This window comes from Suncus etruscus, chromosome 4 (assembly GCF_024139225.1).
Source record: "Suncus etruscus isolate mSunEtr1 chromosome 4, mSunEtr1.pri.cur, whole genome shotgun sequence".
Lineage (NCBI taxonomy): Eukaryota > Metazoa > Chordata > Mammalia > Eulipotyphla > Soricidae > Suncus > Suncus etruscus.
The window spans coordinates 27,474,739-27,500,906 of NC_064851.1; the positions used below are offsets into that span (position 1 = coordinate 27,474,739).

At 34.5% G+C, this 26,168-nt stretch overlaps 1 protein-coding gene across 1 annotated transcript in view; it reads left to right on the forward strand.

Annotated features, from left to right (window-relative positions):
• The window catches only part of TNNI3K (TNNI3 interacting kinase), a 307,398-nt gene that overhangs the window by 242,052 nt on the left and 39,178 nt on the right, over positions 1-26,168 (forward strand). Inside the window, exons 22-23 of the mRNA XM_049772005.1 lie at positions 4,459-4,518; positions 8,851-9,020. Coding sequence (XP_049627962.1) covers positions 4,459-4,518; positions 8,851-9,020 — 230 coding nt within the window. The remainder of the gene's footprint in view (positions 1-4,458; positions 4,519-8,850; positions 9,021-26,168) is intronic.

Genomic DNA, 26,168 nt, shown 5'->3' on the forward strand with positions numbered 1-26,168 from the left:
TTCTTTGCTGACTATAATATCAAAGTTAAATTCTTTAATTTACTATTTAAAGTAGGAATAATAATAAAGACTTATATTACATATTATTTTGAAAGTGAATTAAATATTTTAAATATTTAGCAAATGTTAAATTTTGCCATTATGTTTTTGTTTTTTTACTCCAATGAAGTTTTAATATTAGCCAGATTTAATGTCCAAAACAGGTGCTTCATTAATCATTCATTCCATTACTGATTTAACAGCATAAGGGGCTTGGAATATATTATAATAAAACCCTCTGTGTATGCAATAATAGTCTGAAAAAAATTAAGTTTATTAATTGTATTATATTGTCAATAGTAGTTTTTTAATATCTTCCTATGGATAGACACTACTCAATGCAATGGAGATAGAGTGATAAATCCCTGAAATAGAAATAAATGCCTATTTCATGTATATACAGTTTATAAAGAGATGTAAACAATAATCAAATGAATATGAAGAGACATAGAAAATTATACCAGGTGCTGGGGATTAAATAAAGCAAATCATGAGCAAGATAGCAATAGATTGTGTACTTTAAAATAGACAAGGTAAAAACCTCAACAAAAATAAAGCAACATTTGACAAAGACCTAGAAAAGGCAAAAGTGAACCGATTAATCCAAGTGAAGAGAGAACATGACCTTATAGAGGTCAGCATAACTATTGTGGGTACTTGAAGAAGAGAATGTAGGAAATTGTCTAGAGCAGTCTGTGCAAGCTTTGCAGATATATGCAAAGGCTTGAGTATTTATGATTATTTTTTGAGGGCTACACCCAGGAGTTAATCCTGGCTCTGTACTTTGGCAGGCTTGACTACCAACTGTGATGCCTGAGATATAACCTGGGTCAGCAATTTATAAGGCAAGTGTCTTGCATACTCTATAATCTCTCAAGTACAGGCTTTGGGTTTTGGTTAGTTTATTTACTGAAGCTATTCCCAATGTCACTGGGAGGAGGTGATGATGGCAAAGGAATGCTCTAGTAATGCTTAGGAGGCAACAGAGATAACTGTGCTGAAGTGGTGGAATGCAATTGGTGTCAGAGATCAAACTCGGGCCTTCACATATGCTAGGCATTTATTCTACCACTTGAAATATTTTCTCAGCTGCAAGCGCTTTTTCTTTTACTCAAAGGAGATGAGAAGTAACTAAAGACTTGTGGGAGTAGCTTCACATAATCTGAAGTACATTTTTAAATGCTTATTTTGGCTACTATGTTGAGAACATATTTTTAGGAAGAAAAAAAGGATGCAACAGAAGCAATTATAGGCAATTGTAATAATGCAAATAAGAGATGATAGCAACTTAGAAAAATATGAGAAACAGTTAGAATCTGGTTAATTTTTGTTATGACATTAAATATTAAGAATGTATTTGAAAAAACTCAAATGGTAGAGAATATACATTGCATGTCAGGCCCTGTGCTTGAGCCGTGGAACCATTAAATGTAGCCTTATAATAACTAACAAAATATAAAGTATAGCAAAGAGAACAATTAAAGATTTTCTATGGTTTTTGTTCTCTGGAACTGAAAGGATGAATTGAGATTAACTGAAATGGGGAAAATTATATATAAGCAGTTTCACATGTGATATTAGAGTTCAAATATAGTAATAAACTAGAGATAGACATTCTGGACATTAAAGACAGTGAAATTAAGTTAAATACTCCATAAATAAACTGTAGATAGAGTAGAGGCCCAAAGATAGATTCTTGGTGCAATCCAATATTTAAAGATAAAAGAGAGAAGTGGAACCACAGGAAAAATCTGAGAAAGAAAAAACAATTTAAAGTAGTAGTAACCTCAAATTCCACTAAAGAATATTGCAAGGACAAAGGAATGTTATTTGCATTAAATGCTTAATAATAGCTGAACTTAACAAGAAGGATATATTGTTTCAGTTCAATATCTTATGAAAAATCTTGATAAATGTGGAGAACTGATGGAGGATAAGAATGAGAGATTGAATTAAGAAATATCCTTAAAGAAATTGACCAGAAATGGAAATGTAGGTTGAGGAAGAAGAGTCAAAAGTTTGCTATATATTTGCTTTCAACTTGATATAATTGACAGTGAAGAAAATTAAATTATATGTTGAAGAAAATTAAATCAACAGAAAAATAACATTGACAATAAAAAATGCAAAGTAAAAGGGGAATGTTTGCTAGGGAATATCCTTGAGTAGATTTTCAGAGCTATAATTTACTACAAGATAAAATAACTATCCTCAGAGCCAGAAAAAAATATTTCAAATAGAAATAAAGTCAGTAGTCAGTTCCTAAGATTTGGGGGAAAAGGAACAAAATAGCTATCTGCAAAGTGAAAGAGAATTATATAAACATTATAGGTTCTCTAAGCAGAAGCAAGACTAATCTGGGAGATTGGATAGATAATACAACAGGTAGGGTGTTTGCACTGCATGTAATCAACCCAGATTCAATCCTCAGCACCCCACTACTGCTGAAGGGATTAGGGAACCATTAGTAGTGAGGAATAGAGCAGTTAATATTTCTCTAGTTCCTGTAACCTTTTCTCTTGTTCATCTTTCAAAGGCCTAATATAATAGGAAACTAAGCCCAAGACCAGAAATCTTGTTAGATTTATAAATCCAAATAACATAACAATGGGGGTATATTAATATTTCTTCTATAGACCATATTTGAAAATATTCACAAATTAAAGATAGTTGTTTTTAAGTGCAAAATGTTTCACATGATCAAAAATTGCAGAAGTCAGGATTCCAATAGAACTAAGCTAGACAGAAAGAACTACACTATCACTCAAAGTGTGCTGGTGAAATTGAGAGAATGGATAGTTTGCAAATTTTGCAAGCATTGAATATGACCAATAAACTATGAAACTGTGGTAAGGTGGAAGGTAGGATTAATGCAGAAGTAAATACAAAGCAACCTGGAAATCAGTTCATTGAAATGATTACATGCATAGAAAATAAAAGCATTAAGAATAGTATTATAGAAGCCGAAGCGGTGGCGCTAGAGGTAAAGCATCTGCCTTGTAAGCGCTAGCCTAGGACAGACCACGGTTCGATACCCCAGTGTCCCATATGGTCCCCCCAAGCCAGGAGCTATTTCTGAGCACAATAGCCAGGAGTAATCCCTGAGCGTCAACGGGTATGGCCCAAAAACAAAAAACAATACAAAACAAACAAACAAACAAGCAAGAATAGTATTACAGAGCCTGTCAGAAAAACCTTCAAAGAATCAAGAAGGTGTGACTCATGAAATTCCCTGAGAATTGGTGGTTTTAGGAGAAACCATTTAAAATTTGTGGTAATAAAAAGGAAAGACACAGATCCTCTATCACACACTTCCTCCACACCCCACCACCACCCCTACCATTGCAAAGATTCAGGAATACATTAGAGAAAACTTCTACTTGAGAAGGCTCAGGGGGAAGCAGTGTCCTCAGGGGAGGGCTAGATATTAAGGGAGAAATTGTTCTACTAAGAATCGAAATTAGTTGGTTACTGCACCTGAATGTTAAATTGGGCTTTCCACCTCCTGGCAGTGAAACTTCCATAAAGAGAGAAATGATAGGTCATGTAATCCTAAGATCTGACAAAAAAGAAAGCATATGATTTCTACTAAAGAAGACACTTTTTTAAAAATTCAAAAGAAAATTTACACAGATCTATAATATTTTTATATACCTAACAAGAGGAAAACTTGAAATGTAATCAGAAACCAATGTTTAGCTAAACACATGGGACAGATTTCCTAATAGACAATACTTTAATGGTAGTTTTTGAATATTAAAAACTGATCGTAACTATAATCATAAAATCTCTATTACTATTTTTTATTTTCTTGTATGTTGTTTATTTTATTTTATGAGCCACACTTGGCATTGTCAGGACAGTCTTGGCTCTGCACTAAGGAACACTCTTAGAAGGGCTAATGAAACATATGAAGTGCAGGGATTGGACCTGAGGTCATCCACATGAAGGCAAATTCCCTACCTGATGTGTAGCCCTAGCATCACTTATATTATGATATTTAAAGAGTAAACTATTAAAATTAGATTTTCAGTTATTTTTCTACAGACATGGGAAATATTACTCTAAGGCACTGAGATAGTTAATAGATTTTTAATATTCACTTCTATTCTTTCATTTAGAAGAAGAAAACCTGCCACTTAAAAACATGCAAAGCTAATTAAAGCTTTTTCACTATTTCATTATCTGAATGTAGTTGCAAATTCTGACTTAAAACTCTTATCAGAGTGAGCCTCTACATCCTTCTCTGAACAGCAAATGAACATTCAATTAACACTTCAATACAAGTGTATTTTAAATAAAAATATACTTTATTGTTAATCTCATTCTTTACAAATGCAAATGCATAATTTAAAAATCCAAAGAGATTGTCTGTCTTTTTATTCTTTGGGGGGAAAATGTCTTTTTTTCTATTTACAGGGAAGACCGGAATTTTCTGAAGTTGTTACCAAGTTAGAAGAGTGTCTCTGCAACATTGAGGTAAGAATTTTAACTTCTGAAGCATGTCTATTAAAAAAGACTGCATATTCAAGGATGATGGGGAATCTAGGTAAGAGGGTGCTTTTGTAAAGAAAACGAGTATGAATTTTCATAGCTCTACCCATATTTACCCTGTTATTATTTCTGCTGTGGGGGGGGGCAGAATTAACTGCATGAATAGTAACAAAGTTAAAAATCACAACGAATTTAGGGATTGGTGGTAGATCTCATAACTTTCTTTCATATGGAGGGTTTGGTTTTGATTACTAGTACCAAAAATAGAATAATAAACCACACAAAAAAGTAAATTTTGAGTCCTTCTATCTAAAAAATTAATATGCAAATTGTTGATTTAAATATATTTGAAGATAATTATTTAAATTATTTTCTATATAAACGTTCTAACACACACTGAACTATATAGTAAGCCATTGTCTACATTAACTAAAAATTTATCATTAAAATTAGTGCATAAATTGAGAGGCATTGCTTTTTATACTGCATATGTGTTGCATAATGTGCTATATGCTGATAATCAGGTTAATAGAATTTTCTTTAATATCAAGAAGCTACTTGCTTTAATGCTCTTTATAATTGTCTTAATTTTCTATGCACCCAGTCGGGAGATAGCTTTTGAAAATAGATAAAGGAGTTCATTTTAAAAGAATAATAAATGTTGCCCAAATGCAAATGAGTGCTTTAGGAAAGAGGTCAAACATTACACATAGAGGCTTATGTATGCATATATAGGTGAAAGAAAGGCAGAAAATAAAAATGGGTTAAAATAGTCTTGACCTGAAATTTTACAACCTTGTCCTCAAGTAGGGGTATCCAAAGAAAATTTTATTTACTTAAAACAGTTCTCAACTTAATGTTACTCTTAGTTTTAAAAAGAATGAAATGCCTGCTCTACTGAAAATTATCAGATCCAAAATGACAACTTGTAGCTGGAGTCTCTGTTTTGAGTGACTGTCCCGTGACTTGAATGAAACTTCTAAAGGAGTTTTTTATATAGAAAAAAGCTCAGTTTTTAGTCTTAGAGATGTTTGTTCCCTTCAGCCCTGAAACCTTCAAAGTGAAGTATGCTGAAGTAGCCTCCTCCATCAAGAGCTACTGCAAGAAGCTTTGGATGCTGTGTTTGACTCAGAGCAAGTTTGTTCCTGGAGGCCAGCGCAATAGCGCAGTGGTAGGGCCTTGAATACTGCTGACCCAGGACGGGACTTGGTTCGATCCCAGGCATCCCATATGGTCCCTAAGCCAGGAGCGATTTCTGAGCCCATAGCTAGGAGTAATCACTGAGCATCATCTGTGTGAACCGCCCCCGCCCCCAAATAAAGTTTGCTCCTAATCTTGGGTTATATCCAGTTAGATCAGGGAACAGACTTTAGAAACATGAACAATTAGAACTGCTCAAAAAAGACTACCTTATTTACCAAATCTTTAGTGAGAGTATAATAGTAAAGATGAACTCATGGTTTACAAAAATGGGTTTCTCGTCCATATTGCACTAATTAATGACCAGTATCAACATCAAGGGCATTAAAATAGAGTTTCTTAAAGTTCTATCACAGTGGTCTTCACCATCCAGTCCATAGGACCAGTTCACTGATATAGAAAATTTGACAACCACTGGTCTAGCCTTAGTTCTAACTGCTGCTCTGTGGAATGGTGGGTTGTGCATTCCACAATCCCCACAGAGGGAGAGGAATTCTCATGTCCCCTGTCCAGATAGGACAAGAGACTCAGGTCCAGCAACAATTCTGACACAAGAAATAATCCACACACAGATGGATAGCAGGCCAGAAACTCAAATGCAAGCTGCTCACCCACAAGCCATTCGCTCCACCAGGTGGAACCAGGAGCCAAGATGGCAGCTCCTCCTTCAGGCCTCCTGAGTAGCCTTTATTGGAATAAACAAAGCCTACCCCCAAGGGAAGGGAAAAGCCAGATGAGGAGACAATGGGTAAACATGTTTTTAACAAGAAAACCAAAGGGACCAATTGAGAGACATCTAATTAGAAGGCAATATGAGGCCAAATGTGAAGGCCTCTACCAACACTGGTCCATGAACGCATTGCTGAAAAGGTACTGGTCTGATGGTGTAAAAAGATTGAAGTATGCTGATTTATCTTTTGTACTAATCAGTATTATGCTTTTTTTTAAGTGGTCTTGAATAAAGTTTCTCAATTTATTTCCAACCATGATTCTCTGTTTCCTTCTGTACCCAATGCCTGTTCTACTAGTTGTTGACCCCTCAGTCTTCTGTCATGCTGCCCAACAATTAAATGGTTTTTACAAGTGACCCCTTAGAGTATTTGGACCTTTTGGTTCCCTTTTGAGAAATACATTTTTTAAAAATATCTACATTTTATTTATTTACTTTTCAGAAAGCTTATATCTATGAGGTATACAGCATTACACAGATTCTATGACCTATTGTCTTAGTAGGAATGTTGTTCCAATATTTGGCTTAAACCATGTCACTGTTTCTATGGGTATGGGTTACCTTTCCCAAGGTCACTCTGGTTTTGTTAGGTTGGCTACCAGGTGTCACAGTGTTGTTCTTTGCTTTGTACACATATGCATAACTCTTGCAGAAAGAGAGAGAGAGAGTGAGAGAGATAGAGACAGAGACAGAGACAGAGAAAGGGACAGAGACAGAGAGACACAGAGAAGAGAGACAGAGAGAGAAACAGATTTTTTTTGGGAGGGAGTCACACCTGGCGGGTTCAGGGCACTATATAAAATGCCAGGATTCAAACTGGCATTGATCCGAGTTGGCCAAGTGCAAGGCAATACCACTATGCTATCTCTCTGGCCTCGAGATTTAAGTATTTGAAAACAAGTTTCTACCTACTTTAATTTAGATAAGTTTTCAATCATCAGTCATAGGATTGGTACCAGTCTTCACATATAAATATTTTGAATAGGATTCTTCTAGAATATCATGGTTGATATAGTAATAGTTCATGTCTAACAAGAATACATTTAATGAGAATAGATATTGCATTGCCAGAGCAACAGTAAAAACATTATCAAATAGTGACTATATGCTTAGGATCATGGATATCATGGATATCATTGAATAATAACCTCTCTGGAAGTTACAGTTCTGTTTTATTACTAAATAAAAGATATGATCACTTATTTTTGTTCTGACATCACAAACAAAACAGTAACTAATTATTCCCCTGATTTTGTTAAAAGATAATTTAAAACAGATACACATTTAGAGACGGGAGATCAGAATGAGGACTGTATTGAAATAACATGTGAGAACCAATTAGAAAAATGAGTGATATTTATCCCTAACAAGATAAAATAAGATTAGTCTAATACATTTTTGAGTTCAATATATTAAAAATTTTTTTAAAGAAACCATTTTATAAAGGGATTGACCTATTTCTCTAAGTGCCAACAAATAGAAATTAAATGCAATAGTAGTTTAATTTATTTTGAGGAAGAACTTTCTTGCTATCATAGATATTCTCAAGTAACTGAACACCCGACTGGAGATTCCCCACCAATCTGTTTATATTGCTCCTCTGAAAATATGTGAAAATATGTGTGAGCACTTATGAGGGGCCAAAAGATAAACAAGTATATGATAGACATATTTATTATTTTCAAACCAATGTCTGCTATCTGCATGACTTATGAAATGTTAGTCAAAAGCACTAATATTCTCAGTTAGGTTCGGAAGAGTTTATAAACAGAAAGGTTGTCCAAAATTCAAGAAAAATACTTCCTGTTTTTCCCTTTACATCTTGTTTCTTCCCTCATACTTGCCTATCTCTAGCTCTGCTTAAGTACCTGTAACTATTTTTTAAAAGTTCTCTCACAAAAAACTTGGTTTGGTTTTTATGCTTGTAAGACATTAAAGAATACTCATTTATAAATGCATGTATTCCTGGAAATGAATATAACTCCATTTCATTTAAAGGGAATAATTTTCAAGCTACAATTTGAAGGAACTATGCACTGAATCATATTGCTATAGTGAAACATGTAGAGAATCTTTTGATCATTAAATAATAACCTTCTAAATATCTATTTTATGAATCTGATTTGGGCCAGCTGTGTTTTCAGAAAGACAAATGCAAAGCTTTAATGGGCTAGCTTTTAGCACAGAACTAGGTCAAAAAAGTAAATTAAGCTATCCAGGTGGTGTCATGAGAGGCTGAAGGAAAAGCCAGAAACAGGCTGAGATGAACAGAAATTAAAATATGAAAAAAAATCCTAGAATAGAACATTAAAATAAATCAATATTCTATTCTGTGCCTCTAAGTCTGTTGGGTTTATTAAGTGATTGAATCTCTTTTCTTTTCTCAGCTCATGTCTCCTGCATCTAGTAATAGCAGCGGGTCTCTCTCACCTTCTTCTTCTTCTGATTGTTTGGTGAGCCGTGGAGGACCTGGCCGGAGCCATGTAGCAGCTTTAAGGAGTCGTTTTGAATTGGAGTATGCTCTGAATGCAAGGTCCTATGCTGCCTGGTCCCCAAGGTAGGTGGTAATCTAAGCAAAGTTCTCATAATCAAGTCAGATTACAGAATCTCATCAGATAGTCACCCTTTTTGATTAGTATCAACAGGGAATTTACCACCCCATGGCTTGTCTTTGAAAGAGAAATTTTGAGCTTACTTTTTTCATAGTTAGCATCATGATAAAGAACAAAAATTTTATCATTGATTTGGTTATAGTCTGAGTTTCAAGTAACAGTGATTAACTCTTTTAAGATAAATTAATTTATTCAGCTACGGCAACAAAAGGAATGTATTTGAAGTATTCTGAGGTTCTATTATAGAATTCCAGGAAAAATTCCTCATGTGAGAAACAAGAAAACACCTTTGCAAGTGTGTAATCCAAAATTCAGGGTTCTGATACTACCATATTTTTTGTACCATAAGATAAACGTTTTCGGGGCCGGGCGGTGGCGCTCGAGGTAAGGTGCCTGCCTTACCTGCGCTAGCCTAGGAGACGGACCGCGGTTCGATCCCCCGGCGTCCCATATGGTCCCCCAAGCCAGGAGCGACTTCTGAGCGCATAGCCAGGAGTAACCCCTGAGCGTCACCGGGTGTGACCCAAAAACCAAAAAAAAAAAAAAAAAAAAAAAGATAAACGTTTTCCCCCCAAAAGATGAAATGTCTGTGCATCTTATGGGGCAAATGCTGCCAGGAGCTGAATCCTGAGTGCAGGGGTGAAGAGCATATACTAAAACTTCTTGCCAGGAAAGCAAAAAAAAAAAAAAAAAATTGAACTAGGTAGAGATTTCACATTATCTCTTACATTGTCATCTTAAAGTTTATTTTTAACCCCAAGCCAATCTGTATTCATCAAAAAAAAAAAAGAATCTGAAAACAACAACCAATATATAGTCACTTCGTGGCCTATTCAACCAGGTTTCAATCAACTCATTTTTTGTGTTTGGTTTTTGGCCACAACTGCAGTCTCAGGTGCTACTCCTGGTTCTGTGCTCAGAAATTATTCCACGCCTGCTATGGGAGTCACAGAATGACAGGTCATTGATGTCAGGTCAGCACATTCTGCACAAGCTAATTATTTATTTCATGACTTTAGGGAATATATGGGATCCCGAGAATAAAACTCGAGTCATCTAGTTGCAAATAAAAATCCCTCAATGCTAGGCTTTCTATGTGTACATCTAAGTATGTTTCATCTCTTGTCAAGGGAATCCACACTGAGCTATACACTGCAATCCTTTTGACTCATCTTGTCTTTTCTCAAAACTGATTTAGTACCTTAAAACCTGTATTTCTTCCATCACTGGAATTCAAATTACAAATATGTATGTAATCAGGTGTTTAAAAAAAAAGAGAAAAGAAAAAAAATAAATAAATAATAAAGAAAAATTGATATTAAAAAAAAAACTTCTTGGCATCTGCAGTGTTACATCCCCTTTATTGCCAGACATACCACATAGTACCAACAATCAACTTTTACCATCATACATAGAGCTTTCATTAAAGACTATTTGATTGCTGCTGTGACTTTTATCTTTTTTTAAATTAACAAAAACGTATTTTAAAAAATGTTTTCTATTTTCTGATGGAAAAAAAATGTTAGGTAAATGTGTTTAACCAGCTGTGAACCGGTGTACTGTCAATATACTTCAGCCTCACAGGCTAGTTGCTCCCAGCCACTGTCTCCTGACAGTGTCTTGCATTGCACCATTTGCTTCAGAATATTTTTTTCTTGTCTTCCTCATCTAAAAACTATGTGTGTCTTATGGTCAGGTGCATCTTTTAGAGAGAAAAATACGGTATATTACATATTTATTATAATGTTCAGAAGAACACTTGACACAATTTTCACATGGCGGAAACAACTCAAGTATTCATGTACAGATGAATAAAGATGTGGGGCAATTGCACAATATAATATTCAACCATAAAAATGAATAATATAGAGACCTATATACTACAAACACAGATTCTAACATACACATTGAAAGCATCCTGCTGAATGAAAAAGTCATATATTCGACATTATATGATCTATATGCGAACAATATATAATACCATCCCATATCACCCTATGATATACATATCCAGAATATATATGTTAAGTTTTCATAACAAAAGATTGATTGTAAATTGGGTGGTTTAAATAAGCATCAGAAACATGCTTGCTTTGGGGGAGACCTGTGGTATTCAAGGATCATTCCCTGTAGTCTCATGGGACTACATGGGGTATCAAACCAAGTTTGACCATGTACAAGCCAAATGCCCTTCCTGCTATCCACAATACTATCTTTTAAGCCCTAGAAATGTGCTTTCTTATAGTGGTGACTGAAATTAAGAGATCATGCTCACATGGTAAGATTGTGATAGGTTTTCTTTTCTGGGTCTCTCATGGCAGAGAGAGCAAAGGAATCTTTTCATCTTCTTAGAAGGGAACTTGTTGTATAGGGTCAGTGAATTACTCTTATGATTTTATTTAGACTTATTTACCTCCTTTAAAAATTGGGTGCGGAATCCATAACATGGTGAATAAGGTAAAGATTACCTTTTACATAGCTGACCAGAATTCAATCTGTGGCATCCCAGATGGTCCGCCAGAGTGCCAGTGGGTGTAGCCCCCAAACAAACAAAAAATTGGTGCCCACACTCAGGAGTACCCAGGGCTTATTCTTGACTCTGTGTTCAGTGATTACTCCTAATGGTGCTCCATGAGACTATATGAATTTCTGGGAATAGGCTCAGGACTAGCTACATGGAAGGTTAAGTACATGCCTAAAGTTCTGTACAGTTTGGATCCAATAAATCAGTAACTTCCTCATAGTCCTTATGACAAATACAATCACGTGAGAGATTTGAGTATCAATACATGAATTTGGAGAAGGAACTCAACTCAATCTATAACAGCAGGTAAATCCTTGAAATCAAAAGTAGAGTGGTGGTGATTTCTTTGTAAAATGAAGAATTGAGAATAACTTCTTCCTGAGATCTTTTACTACATTGATGAAGATATTTAGGAATTAGAGGTAGTAATTATAAAACATTGTGAATATGCTACATGCCACTAAAATGTTTTTTCTGAAATAATTAATTGTAGATTATGTGAATTTTATACCAATGAAATAAAGCAGAAAAACAATGAAAAAAAGGTATGGGGGTCAAGTATAAAATAATTATTTGTACACAGCAAATGCTAATATTTACATGTGTTGTTCTCTAGTAGACAACTTTTTGTCTGTGTTTAATTATAAAATTTTCAGGAAGGCTATATTTGTTTTATATCATCATAAAAGTATTTATAAAATCTTGATGAAAACTCAGGAATAAACAACTATAGCATTTATTTTGTAGTTTTCATGGATCAGTGCTCAGTAGACATTCAATGTTGGGGATGTATTCCAGAGCCGTGCACTAGAATGCCTTGTACAAGACTTAATCCTAGCCCTGGTATTTATTTCTCATTGGGTATCTGTGGGAAATTTGGGATGAGTTTGACTTAGCAAGTTTTGCTTAAGTCCACTCTGAGTGTATTATCTCCATCTTAGGCCAGCAGCTACTCAAGGTATGTCCTTCTTACTAGGAATAAACTCAACATTAAATGCATGTTCAAAATCTCTTTTTAAATTATAACATTTGATATATCTGTTAAAGTTTTATAGTTGAGTCTAACAATAATATATAGAGAAAATTCTCTCTGGAAGAAACTGCAGTCATATAGCAAAAGTCATAGAATAGGAACAATTATTTAAAAGAAATGCAGTCTGGGCATGAGAGATAGCATGGGTGTTTGCCAAAACATAGGGTGTTTGCCTTGCATGCAGAACGATGGTGGTTTGAATCCCAGCATCCCTTATGGTCCCCCTAAGCCTGCCAGAAGTGATTTCTAAGTGCATAGTCAGGAGTAACCCCTGAGTGCTGCTGGGTGTGACTCCAAACCCAAAATCTGAAAGAAAAAAAAAAAAAGAAATGCAGTCTGCAATAAGATAGAGAATATGACTGGTCCTATTCAAGTAATTTGTGCTAATAAAATGGACTAGGGTAAAGATACCATCAGATTAAATTGACCTGGCTGCCAGAAATCTGCTCTGTATGAAGAGTAGAAAAAGTCCTATGGGGAGTGTTTATATCATATTAAAAATTCAAAAAAGACTTGTTAAAGTTTCTATCATTCCATATGAGTTACAGAGAATTTACATAAGTGCACTCTCACACATATTCATTCACACAGTCCATCAGCAGAACAAAAACATGTTTTGAAGATGATAAGAAAATGTGGAATCATCTACTAATTGCTACTGTTGCCTTTTAGCCACAGTTATTTTATACCTGATCTGACAAGAGAGTTATATATACAATTATGAAGGGATGCAGATCTGAATGGTGATCTATGAAATGTCATGAAATTAAGTATCAGCAGGTTTGATTAATAACCAGGAAAACTGGTCACAATTTGTTATTAGATTCCAGCCTCACAGAATTTTATAAGGGAGCCCTAGGCCAAGATCAGATTAAAGTAAGGCATGGCTTCATCTTCTTGTTCCATCTGTTTTTCTTATTCTAGACTTGAGTTTTTTCCAATTAATTATCTAAGCAGTCAGATTTTGAGATGTCTAATGTACTGTCACCTGAGATTTGTCCACTTGAAGCTGAGGTTGATAGGGTGAACTACAGAATCAGATATATCTGAGGTTCCATCTCTGCTTTGCAATGTACTTACTCAATGGTCTGAGTTTCAGACAAAAGATATAGGTAAATATACAAAATCTTAGGATTGTTACTGGAAGAAAGCAATATTTTCATATGGATGATAGTGATTGAAAAACCCAAGCAAAGAATGAAAGTTTCTTTTATACAAAATATAGGTAACATTCTAGAATTTAAATAATCTGTAGAGTGAATTTTAATATGTAGACAGCTACAAAGGATGAAAAGGCAGCACTTCTATGTGAGGTGGGTGTGAAGAAACTGTTTCTCTGGCCGTTTTAGAATCTAGAGATATATTACTAGTAACACTTCCTACAATGAAGGATAAATCTATCAGTTTGTGTATGTGTGTGTGTGTGTGTGTGTGTGTGGTTTTGGTTTGTGGATCACACAATGAAATGCTCAGGGTTTACTCTTGACTCTATTCTCAGAGATCATTTGTGGGGGGCTTTGAGGGGCATATGGTGTGTTGGGATAAAAACAAGATAAAAAGAAGAAATATATATATAATACTTGGTGTATTATTTCTCTGTCCCAAACTATAAATTTCTTAAAACTGTACATTTAATAGTCTCATTAGGTTTTATATAGCTGTAGGCCTTCTGTAACTCTTACAGAGCTCTGTTAAGTGTTCGTATATTAGGTTCAGAGTTCTCTTACCAAAGTAGTACAACCTGCTTATTTGCTATAAGGGAGAATTAAAGGCTCCTTTGTTGGTTGTAGCTTCCTTTTAGCAATTGCAATTGTTGTACTGCTTAAAATCAACTCCAGAAGTAGGTAAAACATTTAGTTGAGCTTTTAAAGGTACTAAGCTATTAGATGCACTACTATTAGGCATATTTTATTCAGAACAATCTCTAATACCAAGAAATTTGATTTGTATCAAGCCAATATGCAAAATAATGTTCATTTAATAGATGAATAAAGTGTAATTTGATATATTAAGTCAATTTTATAATTTTCTAGTTGGAACATAATCAGTTAATATGTAAATACTATGTTGTTAATTCTTTTCACTTTTAAAAATCACTATTGAGCATCTATTACATACTGAGCACTACTTTAGACACTCATAATAGTGGTCCATATAAGCATCAGAAAGCAGGAGTTCCAGATTTTATAGATGAGGAAACTCAGGTTCAGTAAAAGTAAACAGATGTATTCAGACAATGAATATAAGGTAAAAAGGTGTTCTCGTTTATACAGAGCAATAATGGAATTCTCACCTTAGGTTCTCTGGCCCTTACAGAATTTCTCATGCATAGGAGCTCATACTTTTTAAAAGCTTGCTGTATTTTTCCAGTAGTTGTTAGATTTCTGCCAGTTTCTTCTGGAAGTCAGGCAGGAAAAGAATTTGACTACATCTTCTAAGCCTGCCTTTTCAGCCTACACATGTGAGAGACAGGAGAGCAGAGGTCAATAGATTCTGAAAACCAAAGAGCTCAATGACACAGAACCCAATGGCCTAACTCAAGCTGGGCCATCAGTCAAACAGCCTGGGAGAGGCTCGCAACTCTGACTGCACATTAGAGTCATGTGAGGAGTTTTCACAAGTGTCAATAGCTAGGACAAATTAACCCACAATCCATAGATGCAGCACATTTTAAAACCAAAAACTTAGAATCTCCAGGGATATTATAATATGCATCTAATTATGAGAAATATATTGTAAGAGAATGCTACAGTGCTGTTCTGCCAGTTGCTCTATGGGAAGGATTTACAACTAAGGGGATACATGGAAAAGAAAAGAGAGGGCAGAGGTGAACTAGCAGCTGAGACAAAAGACAACCTTTTTAAAGATTGATTACCTGTGTGGCCTCTTCACAAAGTATTGCAATGTCCACAAAGTATTGCAATGCTCTAGTACATCTGATCTAAGGGGCATTCAAGCTCATTAAAATCACACAGTTACAGCTTAATTTTTAGCTTGACCTCATGATGTTCAAAAACAGGTATGGGAATTTGTCCATAGTCCTCACTAGTCTATGTTCCCAATTCTGTGCCTCAAAGGCTTTGGCATCTTAAAAGGAGTGCATTATTTTTCAATCTGTGGTCATGTTTATAGCCTGTAGTTTTGGAGCACTTGATTTATTAGGTACATTATTTGTTTGTATATTTCTTTGTAATGATTATTGTTTTCCTTCATAAGATAAATGGTATGGTGAGAAATTGTGTCTGACATTAACCCCAAAGGTAATAACAATTCATTAATTCCTACTAAAACTACAAATTAATGAAGTCTGAAATGAAGAAGGCAGGTCTTAAGTTCTGCCTTTTTTAAAATCTGATGTGTCTCCAGATATATTTGGAAAACTAAGCATGTGGCACCTGCTCCTCCCACTGGGTATGAAAACTTTCCCATCTTGTATATGGATTACATCATGTAAATTTAGAATTGACAAAGGGCTACACCACCTTTCAGATGCAAAATCCAATTAGTGTTTATGTGGGCTTGACTCTGAGAATAGCACACTATGACCTAGTTAGCTGTCCGGGAGCAGAAAACTAGAAATTCAAAGATTGAAACTGTAAAGCAGATATACTTGAAATTAATGTTTCACATTACAGAAGGGGCCATTTAATGGGTCCTCTAAATAGAAAACTTGCCAAGTGCACTTAGAATGCAATGTATTGTATAAAAGTTAAATATAAAATATAAAATGTTAATTTGCACTAAGTTTTTCCAGAAAGCAACAACTATGCAAGAAGATGTTTCTAGAAGTAATGAAAGAAAAGCTGTGACAGGAGAAAGTTGATTTGGTTTTGTGAAACTGGAAGTTGCAATGATAAAGTGTTCTCATCACTGGAAGTCAATTAGGTTTTCTATATACTTCTTTGTATTGAACCTATTTTAGACACCTTAAATGTTCTTTTTTTCTCCTAATCTGTTATATATCACTGTTTTTTTCTCCTAACAGTTTACTAGTATTAGTAGTTTTAAGACCTTGCTTATGACCACTTTAAATCCTCTCACCATGCTTCTCTCTTCTCTGTGAGTTTTCTTGTGACTTCATGCAGTGTATGATTTCCACTTACGTACCCATCCACATACATAGGTGATCCCAAACCATAACATTTCTATGCATCTAATCTTGACTTCTCTCTACATGTGATTGCTCCTTGCCTCAATCCACATAACTCTTCCTGACAATATAATCTTACTTATGTGGAACTTCAGTTATAACATAACTTACTTTGAAAAATTCAGCATGTCTTTATTACATCTAAAATCTAGTAAAATAAATTTATCTGAGGATCCAAAATAATCGATAAAACAAATTTTTTATTTTTAGCTTTCATTAAAAATCTTGTATTCTGAGATGGAGCATAGTGCAAATGGTAGGGCGTTTGCCTTGCACACACTAACTTAGGATGGACCATGGCTCGATCCCCTGGCATTCCATATGGTCCCCTTTAGAATAACAGATTAATTATGAAGACCTGGATGGTTGTGGATGATGGTGAGATGGATGGAGGAGCCTTTCTCTACTGGCCCAGGCCACGCTCCTCCAACTCCCTCTACCCAGTGGGGTCTTAGAGTGGCAGCAAGAAAATGACTCACAGCAGTTAGGTTTCAGGAGACATCAGCTTTATTCAAGGCCCTAGCCAACAGGTGTGGCTTCTATTAGAACCTTTCAAGCAAGCTCCATTTTTTAGCCTTGCATTCAAGCCTTTCTCTTCTTCCTCTATCCTGCTTCCTCCTCCATCTCCCTTCCTGAATCTCTCTCTCCAACTTTGAATCTCCTCTGAATCCCTCTCTTGCCCCTGAGACAACTCTTTTGTTACCTACCAAGGACCCTTCCCAGAAATGGACAGGTATTACCATCAGGTAAGGTTACAGAGGAAGAATGGGGGAATAGGGGTCACAGTCCCCCTAGCCAGGAGCAATTTCTAAGCACATATCCAGGAGTAAACCCTGAGCATCACTGGGTGTAGCCCAAAAAGCAAATAAATAAATAAAAATCTTGTATTTTACTGATTATATACTAAGGGTATCAACATCATAATTTATTTTCTCTAATTCTAATATTTTTAGTACTGTGAGAGACATTTTTGGTGGTTTCAATGACTTGAGAGAAGCTATTGATATTTAGTAGACTGATTTGCCTGCTGAACTTCTTAAAATGCTTCAGATATTTCCACCAAAATAATGAATTATCCTACACAAAATAACAATAGTATCCCTGCTGACATATACAATAGACACACTCTTTCCAAAATACACTCTATGTCTAACCTACAGTCAAGCTATTCCTAGGATCTGACAGTTTCACAACCTTACAAGATCCTTAACAATCTTGTTAGACTATTGATCAACCTTCAGGATATTTCAATCAGTTTAATCACTCTGGTTTAAGGGACACCTTTTGGGGGTCCCATCCATTCACATATAACCAAAAGCCACACACCACTTTGTGCTGCTTTATGCATTTTCATATCATCTCAGATCATTTTTTATGATTTTTATCTTTTGATATTTATCATATCATTACTTATATCTTAGTCCTCATTAGTTTTCAAATACAATATGGACAGATTGACTTCTTTATTTTTTTATCTCCAATACTATTTAATTTATGCAGATGATCAAATGGATGTTAAATATTTTATTTATATAAAGTTAGAGGAATCAATAGTTTGCCAATGAATACCATACATTGATTCTCTGCATTTTAAGTGAGTAAACATTGGCACTCAGAGCCCTATATTTATATCAAGTTCAAATCTATTACCATTAAATAATTCAATGGTTTTCTCTATCTCACTCCCTCTTTATATGAATATCAATAGTCAATTCTTTCTTTTCAATAAAGAAAGGGTAGATGGGGCCAGAGCAGTGGTGCAGGGTGTAAGGCATCTGCCTTGCACATGCTACCTAGGACAGACCACGGTTGGATCCCCTGGAGTCTTATATGGTCCTTCAACCGAGGGGCAATTTCTGAGTACATAGCCAGGAGTAACCACTGAGTGTCATTGGGTGTGGCCCAAAAACAAAAAGAAATGTAAAAGAAAGGGTAGAATATTGTATTTAGAAGTGACTAAAATATCTCAGAGCATTGGAATTCATGCTTGAGACCTTGAGTTTAATCACATGTACCACAGGCTCTGCCAACAACACCAGATGTGAACCTGGTGACCAAGTTGGTTCCAAATTCCAGCGCTTTCCAATCTAGCAGCATTAAAGATGGGTCCAAGAACTGAATGACATCTGTGTATCACTTAGGAGGGGCTCATGTGTCACTGAACTCTTTTGAACAGGAACCCTCCAAAATAATATACATATCTGAAACACGTGAATAGAAAGTGACTAATAAATTCATTACCATTGTGTTTTTAAGGAGAGATTGCTAGGGCCAAAGAAATAGTACAGGGTTTAAGGTAATTTCCTTGCATGTGGCTACCTTAAGTTCAGTCTCCGTAAATGAATGATTCATGGAGACCACCAGCCATGACACCTGAGGACACCCAGATGTGCACCCTGTCAAAAAATGAAAAAAGAGAGAAAGATTGCTTAAGTTGAGGCCATAAGAAAAGTGTTTTCTTAAAATGGCAGTGATAGGATGTATCCCAGTATAAAGAGAACAGGACATAAGATAATGACTTTGAACTTCCTTTTATCCCCTACTAAAAAAGAAGAGGCATCTATCTTCAAAGTGACGTATAATAAAAATTTTATATTAATGATTTACATTTAGATAAGTATTTTTCCTCTTTCCTATTGTATTCTACTGGAATGATCTTTTCTCTGTATTAACAGTACACAGTTTATTTATGATATTATTATTAAGGGTTTTGCTATCTGGAAAACCACTTCTCATACTAGCCTCTTACAGGTTTTGTTTGTTTGGTTGATTTGAATTGGTTTTTGGGCCACACCCAGTGATGTTCAGGGGTTACTCCTGGCTATGTGCTTAGAAATCACTCCTGGATTGAGGAATCATGTGGGATGTCAGGGATCAAACCTAGGTCCGTCCTGGGTCAGCCGCATACAAGGCAAAGGCCCTACTGTTGCACTATCTCTCCAGCCCCATTCTTACAGTTTTTATTAGTCTTGGTTTTAACTAGTCAAAATAAACTTTAAAATAATATTTTATTGCAAATACTTAAATATAAATATCAGTTTAGACCAACACAAGGTTAACATATCTGATACTATTATGATTCAAGTCTGCTTTCCCATGAACATAGAGAAATACACATTTATTTGGATTTTCTTCTGTATTTTGTATTTTCTTTGAAATTTTTACATGCTTTCTTATCATATTGTCATATTCATTGTGATTTTTTCTTTTTCTTTTTTAAATATTTTAGCGCTCAGGGTTACTCCTGGCTGTGTGCTCAGAAATCGCTCCTGGCAGGCTCAGGGAACCATATGGGATGCCGGATTCAAACCACCAACCTTCTGCATGAAAGGCAAATGCCTTACCTCCGACCTTCTACATGAAAGGCAAATGCCTTACCTCTATGCTATCTCTCCAGCCCAGATTTTTTCAATGTTTAAAATATTGCTACCATTATTTTATTCTCTTTAGATTTTTTTCACTCAAATAAATTTGATCATGCACTTTGTTGCTCTGTACTTTGTGGACATCCCAGAAATTTTAACATAGCTAACTAATTCTATAATGAATACATTTGTCTTCCCAGAACAAAGGAGAAACTTAGAGGATATTAGTTTCAAATCATTCCTTACTGTATTGGGATATTTATATCTCAATTTATATACTTATAGTAATATAAATATTTTATAGGGTATTTATAGTAATTTCATCATGATTTTTTAATCTTAGAGCTAGATATTAATTTATGTTCATCATAGCCATAATTTATCTGGACTTTCTCATTTTTGTTTTAATATTCATTTTGTTTACATTTCACAATTTCCTCCAAATTCTTTTTCTTCTATGTAAATATGTATCTCTTAAAAACCCATTAAAGCTGACTCTGTTAAAAGCAAATATTTGTAAATACCTTTTTTTTTCTCTCTTTCTTAAAAGATATTGTAAATGTTTGTATATGTGTGGATCAGCGGTTGTCCCATGCATCTTCAAAAATGCTGTACCATCTTTTATATTTTCTTACTTTTTAAATTTATCTGAGTCTAATTGTAATAATTTTTAGTTTTCTGTTTTGCAATTTTATTTTTGTCTCCTGTTTTTTTGAGATAAATGTAGATTATTTTTATTATTTTGCTTCACACTTAACAAGTGGCAAGAGTCTGATGGGTAGCTTCTTTAACAAATTCTGACTAGTCCTTAACCACTACCTTTTCTTATGCTTCTTTTTTCCAAACCTCTATATTGCCTTTCTTGAATTGTAAATTAGTTTATTTTCCATATTCCTCCATTTTCTTATCATGTATCCCACCATATAACTTCCTCATACTGTTTCCTGGTGGTAATTTCTTCAAATTAATTTCACTTATCCTCTTAGTAACTGTATTTAATATGCTATTCTGTTCCTGCATTTCTAATTGCTTTCTTATAATTCCTATTGCATTTTATTCTGAAGTTTGACCAGTTTTTAATATCTTGTTTCTTTAGCATACTTTTAAATTATTCTTTTCTTTCTTCATATACATTGATTTTATATTCTATATCTGAATATTTGATATTTCTAATATCTGTAGTATTTTTAGTCTAATTATATTTTTAGTTGTTTTTACTATTTTTGCTCTTGGTTTCAGCATGTATTTAGTGGGTTTGTTATAATTGCTTTTATTGTGAGCTCAAATTTTAAGAAAATTAATCTTTTGCCAATTTCTGGCCTATATTTGGTGTAAGTTACTTAGTATACAATATGATTTTGTCTTACTAATCACAGAGAGAATATCTTTCCAAGACCATTTAAAGACTTTAACTTGAATTTTTCCATAAAATGTGCTTATATTAATATTTTTGAAAGCTTAGCTTTTTACTTTTTTTTATTCTTTTATTTATTTGTATCTAACTGGAAACAACCCACTATTTAAGGTAGATTTTGTTATTTAATTACCCAATTCTGTCATTGCATTGGAAGGTTTTAATTTCTAAGTATTTCTTATATTTCACCTCCACCTTAATTAAGCCCATGATCTGTCCCCCCATATGGTCCAATAAATTCAAATATTAATAAATAAAAATTATAGTTTTAAACATCTTAATACACCTATAATTATAATTAAAATATTTACATCCCTATTAGTGCTTTACTAAACTAAAAATTTCATGAGAGCATGAACTTCTCTGCTTTTGATGCTTTATATCTTGCATTTAGATGAGTTCCAGTAGATGATAAATATTTTGTGGAATAAATAAACATATAAATAAATTGATAAATAAATTGGATGGATGTCACAAGTATGCCATTTAATTTTTATAGCAATGTTCTGCTGGGTTTCATTTTTCAGGTAAAATAAAGTCTCAAATTATGTTCATAAATAATACGAAACTCAAATTATATTCATAATTTATATGAAACTACATAATGGGAAAGTGATACTTAATCTGGCACTAGTTGGCAGATTTTCTATTACACTCTTCTATCTCTGGACATTATGCTTGCTTATCATGTTGGAAGTGACTATTAAAAGCTACAACTTCTAACCTCATGGTTGGCCTTTGAGGCTAATCAGTAGGGAGCTGCCCAGAGTACTGAACTTCATCCCTCTAATGCTCTGACAGAAGCAAGGGAACATATTGCACTCTTAAGGCTATAGTCAATACAGCCTTTGATTACTGGAAAATTTTCTCCTTTCACTCTAACTTCTTCTGATATTAGCCACTTTGCTTCAGTGTAAGCTTGCTCATATTAAATCTTTTTAATCAGCTGCCTTCACTGTATAGACCAACATACAGAAAAAACTAAACGTATCTGCTGTAACACTAACCAGCATGCCATAACCTAACTCTGTTTTTTCTTTTAAATTATGTTTCTAGAAACAAGTCTGATTCACCATTAAAAATCAATGATAGCATATAAAAAGATTAATTACTTCTTAATATATGTTTGAGGACCATTTTGAAGATGTTTCCTTTAGCAATATTTCTTTATTAAAACCATTATCCTTTTTTAAATTTCCTTATCAAATGTACTCTACTATAATCATTGTTTCCACTCTATTGCTAAAATATATATTTTCATATATTTTATTTAAACACCTTGATTACATACATGATTGTGTTTAAGTTTCAGTTATGTAAAGAACAGCACCCATCACCAGTGCAACATTCCCATCACCAATGTCCCAAATCTCCTTGCTCCCCACCTAACCCCCATCTGTACTCTAGACAGGCTTTCTATTTCCCTCATACATTCTCATTGTTAGGGTAGTTCACAATGTAGTTATTTCTCTAACTAAACTCATCCCTGTTTGTGGTGAGCTTCATGAGGAGAGCTGTAACTTCCAGCCCTTCTCTCTTTTGTGTCTGAAAATTATTATTGCAAGAATGTCTTTCATTTTTCTTAAAACCCATAGATGAGTGAGAACATTCTGGGTCTTTCTCTTTCTCTGACTTATTTTACTCGGCATAATAGATTCCATGTACATCCATGTATAGGAAAATTTCATGACTTCATTTCTCCTGACAGAATATTCCATTGTGTATATGTTCCACAGTTTCAACTGACATTTTGAACCAAAGAAATAATCTTAATATTGAGAAAAATTTTCTGACATTTATAATCACAAAAAAATAAAGAAAAAATGCACTTTTTAAATTTATGAACACCCAGAATTTTCTAGTTGATTCTACATAAAAACAAAAAATACCATCTTCAGTTTCCTGAACTGTGTCTCTACTCTTCAATATCATTGATTTTTAAATTTGACATCTATAAAACTTACGATGAGCCTCATTTCTTATGAGATCATCACAAAAGTACCTACTTGCTACTTCAGCAATGTCTTCTAAACTTGTGGAGTTACTAATTCACCTGATTAAGTTCTATGGTCCTTGGTCTTTTTGCTTGTTTAAAGAAGAGAGTAAGAAGCGTTTTATCTAATGAAGAGGTAATTCAACCCTATAGACCCCCTCGGAAGAGTTATCAACTCTGGAATGTATAATTTCTTTGACACTCACATTCTGAAGGTCAATAATTCAGTTCGTGAACATATATATATATATATATATATATATATATATATATATATATATATATATATATATATATATCAAAGGAGAGCAGGTAAAATCTAAGCAAGTGCTAGAATGCCTGCCAGTTACCGTTTAAGCACAAATGTTCTTGAAGTGCCCATAAATTTTCTAATTAACAAAAGCAAACATTTTTTAATGTCATGGGGCATGGGGACTGAGATGGAAAATGCATAGCTATGCATGTTGATGTGAATGTATAAAGTACTCAATCTATCTTCTCATCATATGCCTTAATTCCATTAAATGCAGAGGGAAAGTGGAGAATTTAAGAAAGTAGAGTGGGTTTTCTAAGAACTTAAACAGTTTCACAAAAGTCTGAAAAATAAGCGTAGCCATCTATTTATATTTACATTAAAACTCTTCACCAAGGCCTTAAGTACCATGACCAAAAAAGCACTAGAATAAAATAAGCATGCAGTCACATATGCAAACATACTAATAAAAAGGAACAGTATAAATTGGTTGCTAGTGCCCTCTATACTCCATACTGATGATAGCTTACAAACCAATGTAATTGAAACTAACTTTATTGAAGTGTAGCAGAACTAGCTTCATGTTAGAACTCTCTTGATATAAATATAGAGCAAATTCTGTTCATTTTATTTTATTTCTTCCCTTGATCACTAGTGCCACCTAAATTTGCCTCCATTCCTTCAGACCAAGGTACTAGGGAGAGAGGTGTGTTAATTGCACATCTACAAAAGTGATCAGTTTTATAGTAAGGAGCCTGTAAAAAAAATGCCACTCCTTTTCTTCAGTTCCTTCACTTATTTTTTGTTTTCCGTGGTTTTTGGGGCCATACTAGGTAGTTCTCAGTGATTACTACTGGCTCTGCACTCAGAAATTAGTTCTGGCAGGACCAGAGACCCTATGTGGTGCCAAAGATCGACCACAGCTGGCTGCATGCAAGGCAAATGCCTTACCTGCTGTTCTATCAGTCTGGCTCCAGTTCCTTCTCTTTTAAACCAACTTTAGTTCCAAGTGGCATTTCTCTATGTAAAAATGTAAAAGAAAATATATGATATTTTATGTAAAATGTCATGTTTCATAAAAATATTCGAAGAGGAGTGGGTGAAATGGCAATTAGTAATGCATGAAATTATTATAAAAAAAACCTACATCTGCACAATTGGCATCATTTGTTTTATAAATCTTAAGGATCTGAATGCATTGTCAAGCATAAAAATTTACATGAAAAGAGCCAGCTAGCAAAATATTAGGTTAACAATGTATTTACTTGAAAGAGAAAGATCCAGCTCTTGCTATGGCTCTCCTGATGCTGTAATTTCATGTTCTTTTCTATCCTCCATCAGTGCTTATTAGCAACCTAAAATGGGCTCTCTCATGACCCAAAGGGCAAGTGAGAGTGCATTTCCCTCTTCAAGCATTTTGTAATACTAATTAACTAATTCCCAGCCACATGAAGAGAACCTGCAATGATTCGCCAGAGGCAAGCTACTAAATAAATGGTGACAGATTTCTCAGTTTTCAATTAGATGAAATGACATATTGGGACAGCAAATAGCCTGACTTTCTAATAATAAGAGCTTTATGAGTTTTTCATTCCTGGAAATGAAGAGAAACCTTGGCCCTTTCTTCATTCATAATCACAACGTGGGCCCACACAGCCCCTTGCCTACTTCAAAGCACATAGAGCCAACCTTTCACGGTGATGTTGGCAAGTGACACAACGTAAAATCTTTTTTGAGAAGGTTTCTATTTTACTGAAATATATGACAGGACACAGCACACAGACCAAAGAGAACAACCAGCATAATTAAATCTGTACAGGCAGCACCATGCACTGTTGCACTGCTCAGCACTCTCCTTCCAGCTTGGGCCCCACCCTACTCTCCTCTGACTCCAGAGTTTGTGCTGTGATTCTCTAGCTAGCTTAGCAACAGTTGCTATGTTTGCAGTAATAAGAAGTGGGTGATGCTGGTGTCTCTATAATGATTCAGATACAAGAACAATGATTTCTAAATAGATTTCTGAAGTAGCTCTTACTACACAGTTTAACAGGCTTAATGCATGATAGATTCTTTTTTATTTTATTCTTTTCTTCTTTAGCCCCTTCCTTGTAGACTAAACTTAAATCACGTCTCAAGCAAAACAGACAGTATTTTTCCTTATTCCTTCTTTATATAGGAACTTCGTTGTTAAAGAAGACTTCACAAGTCATTGTTTCTTATTAGCTCCTGGGAAATTCTGAGATGGAGTTTTAGTTGGTATTTAGGCAAATAGTTAAAATAGTCTGGAAAAAATATTGTGCCCAGGAAGAAAAATGATGCAGTGTTTTAACAAAAATTAAATCTAAAGCATACTCCCATAAT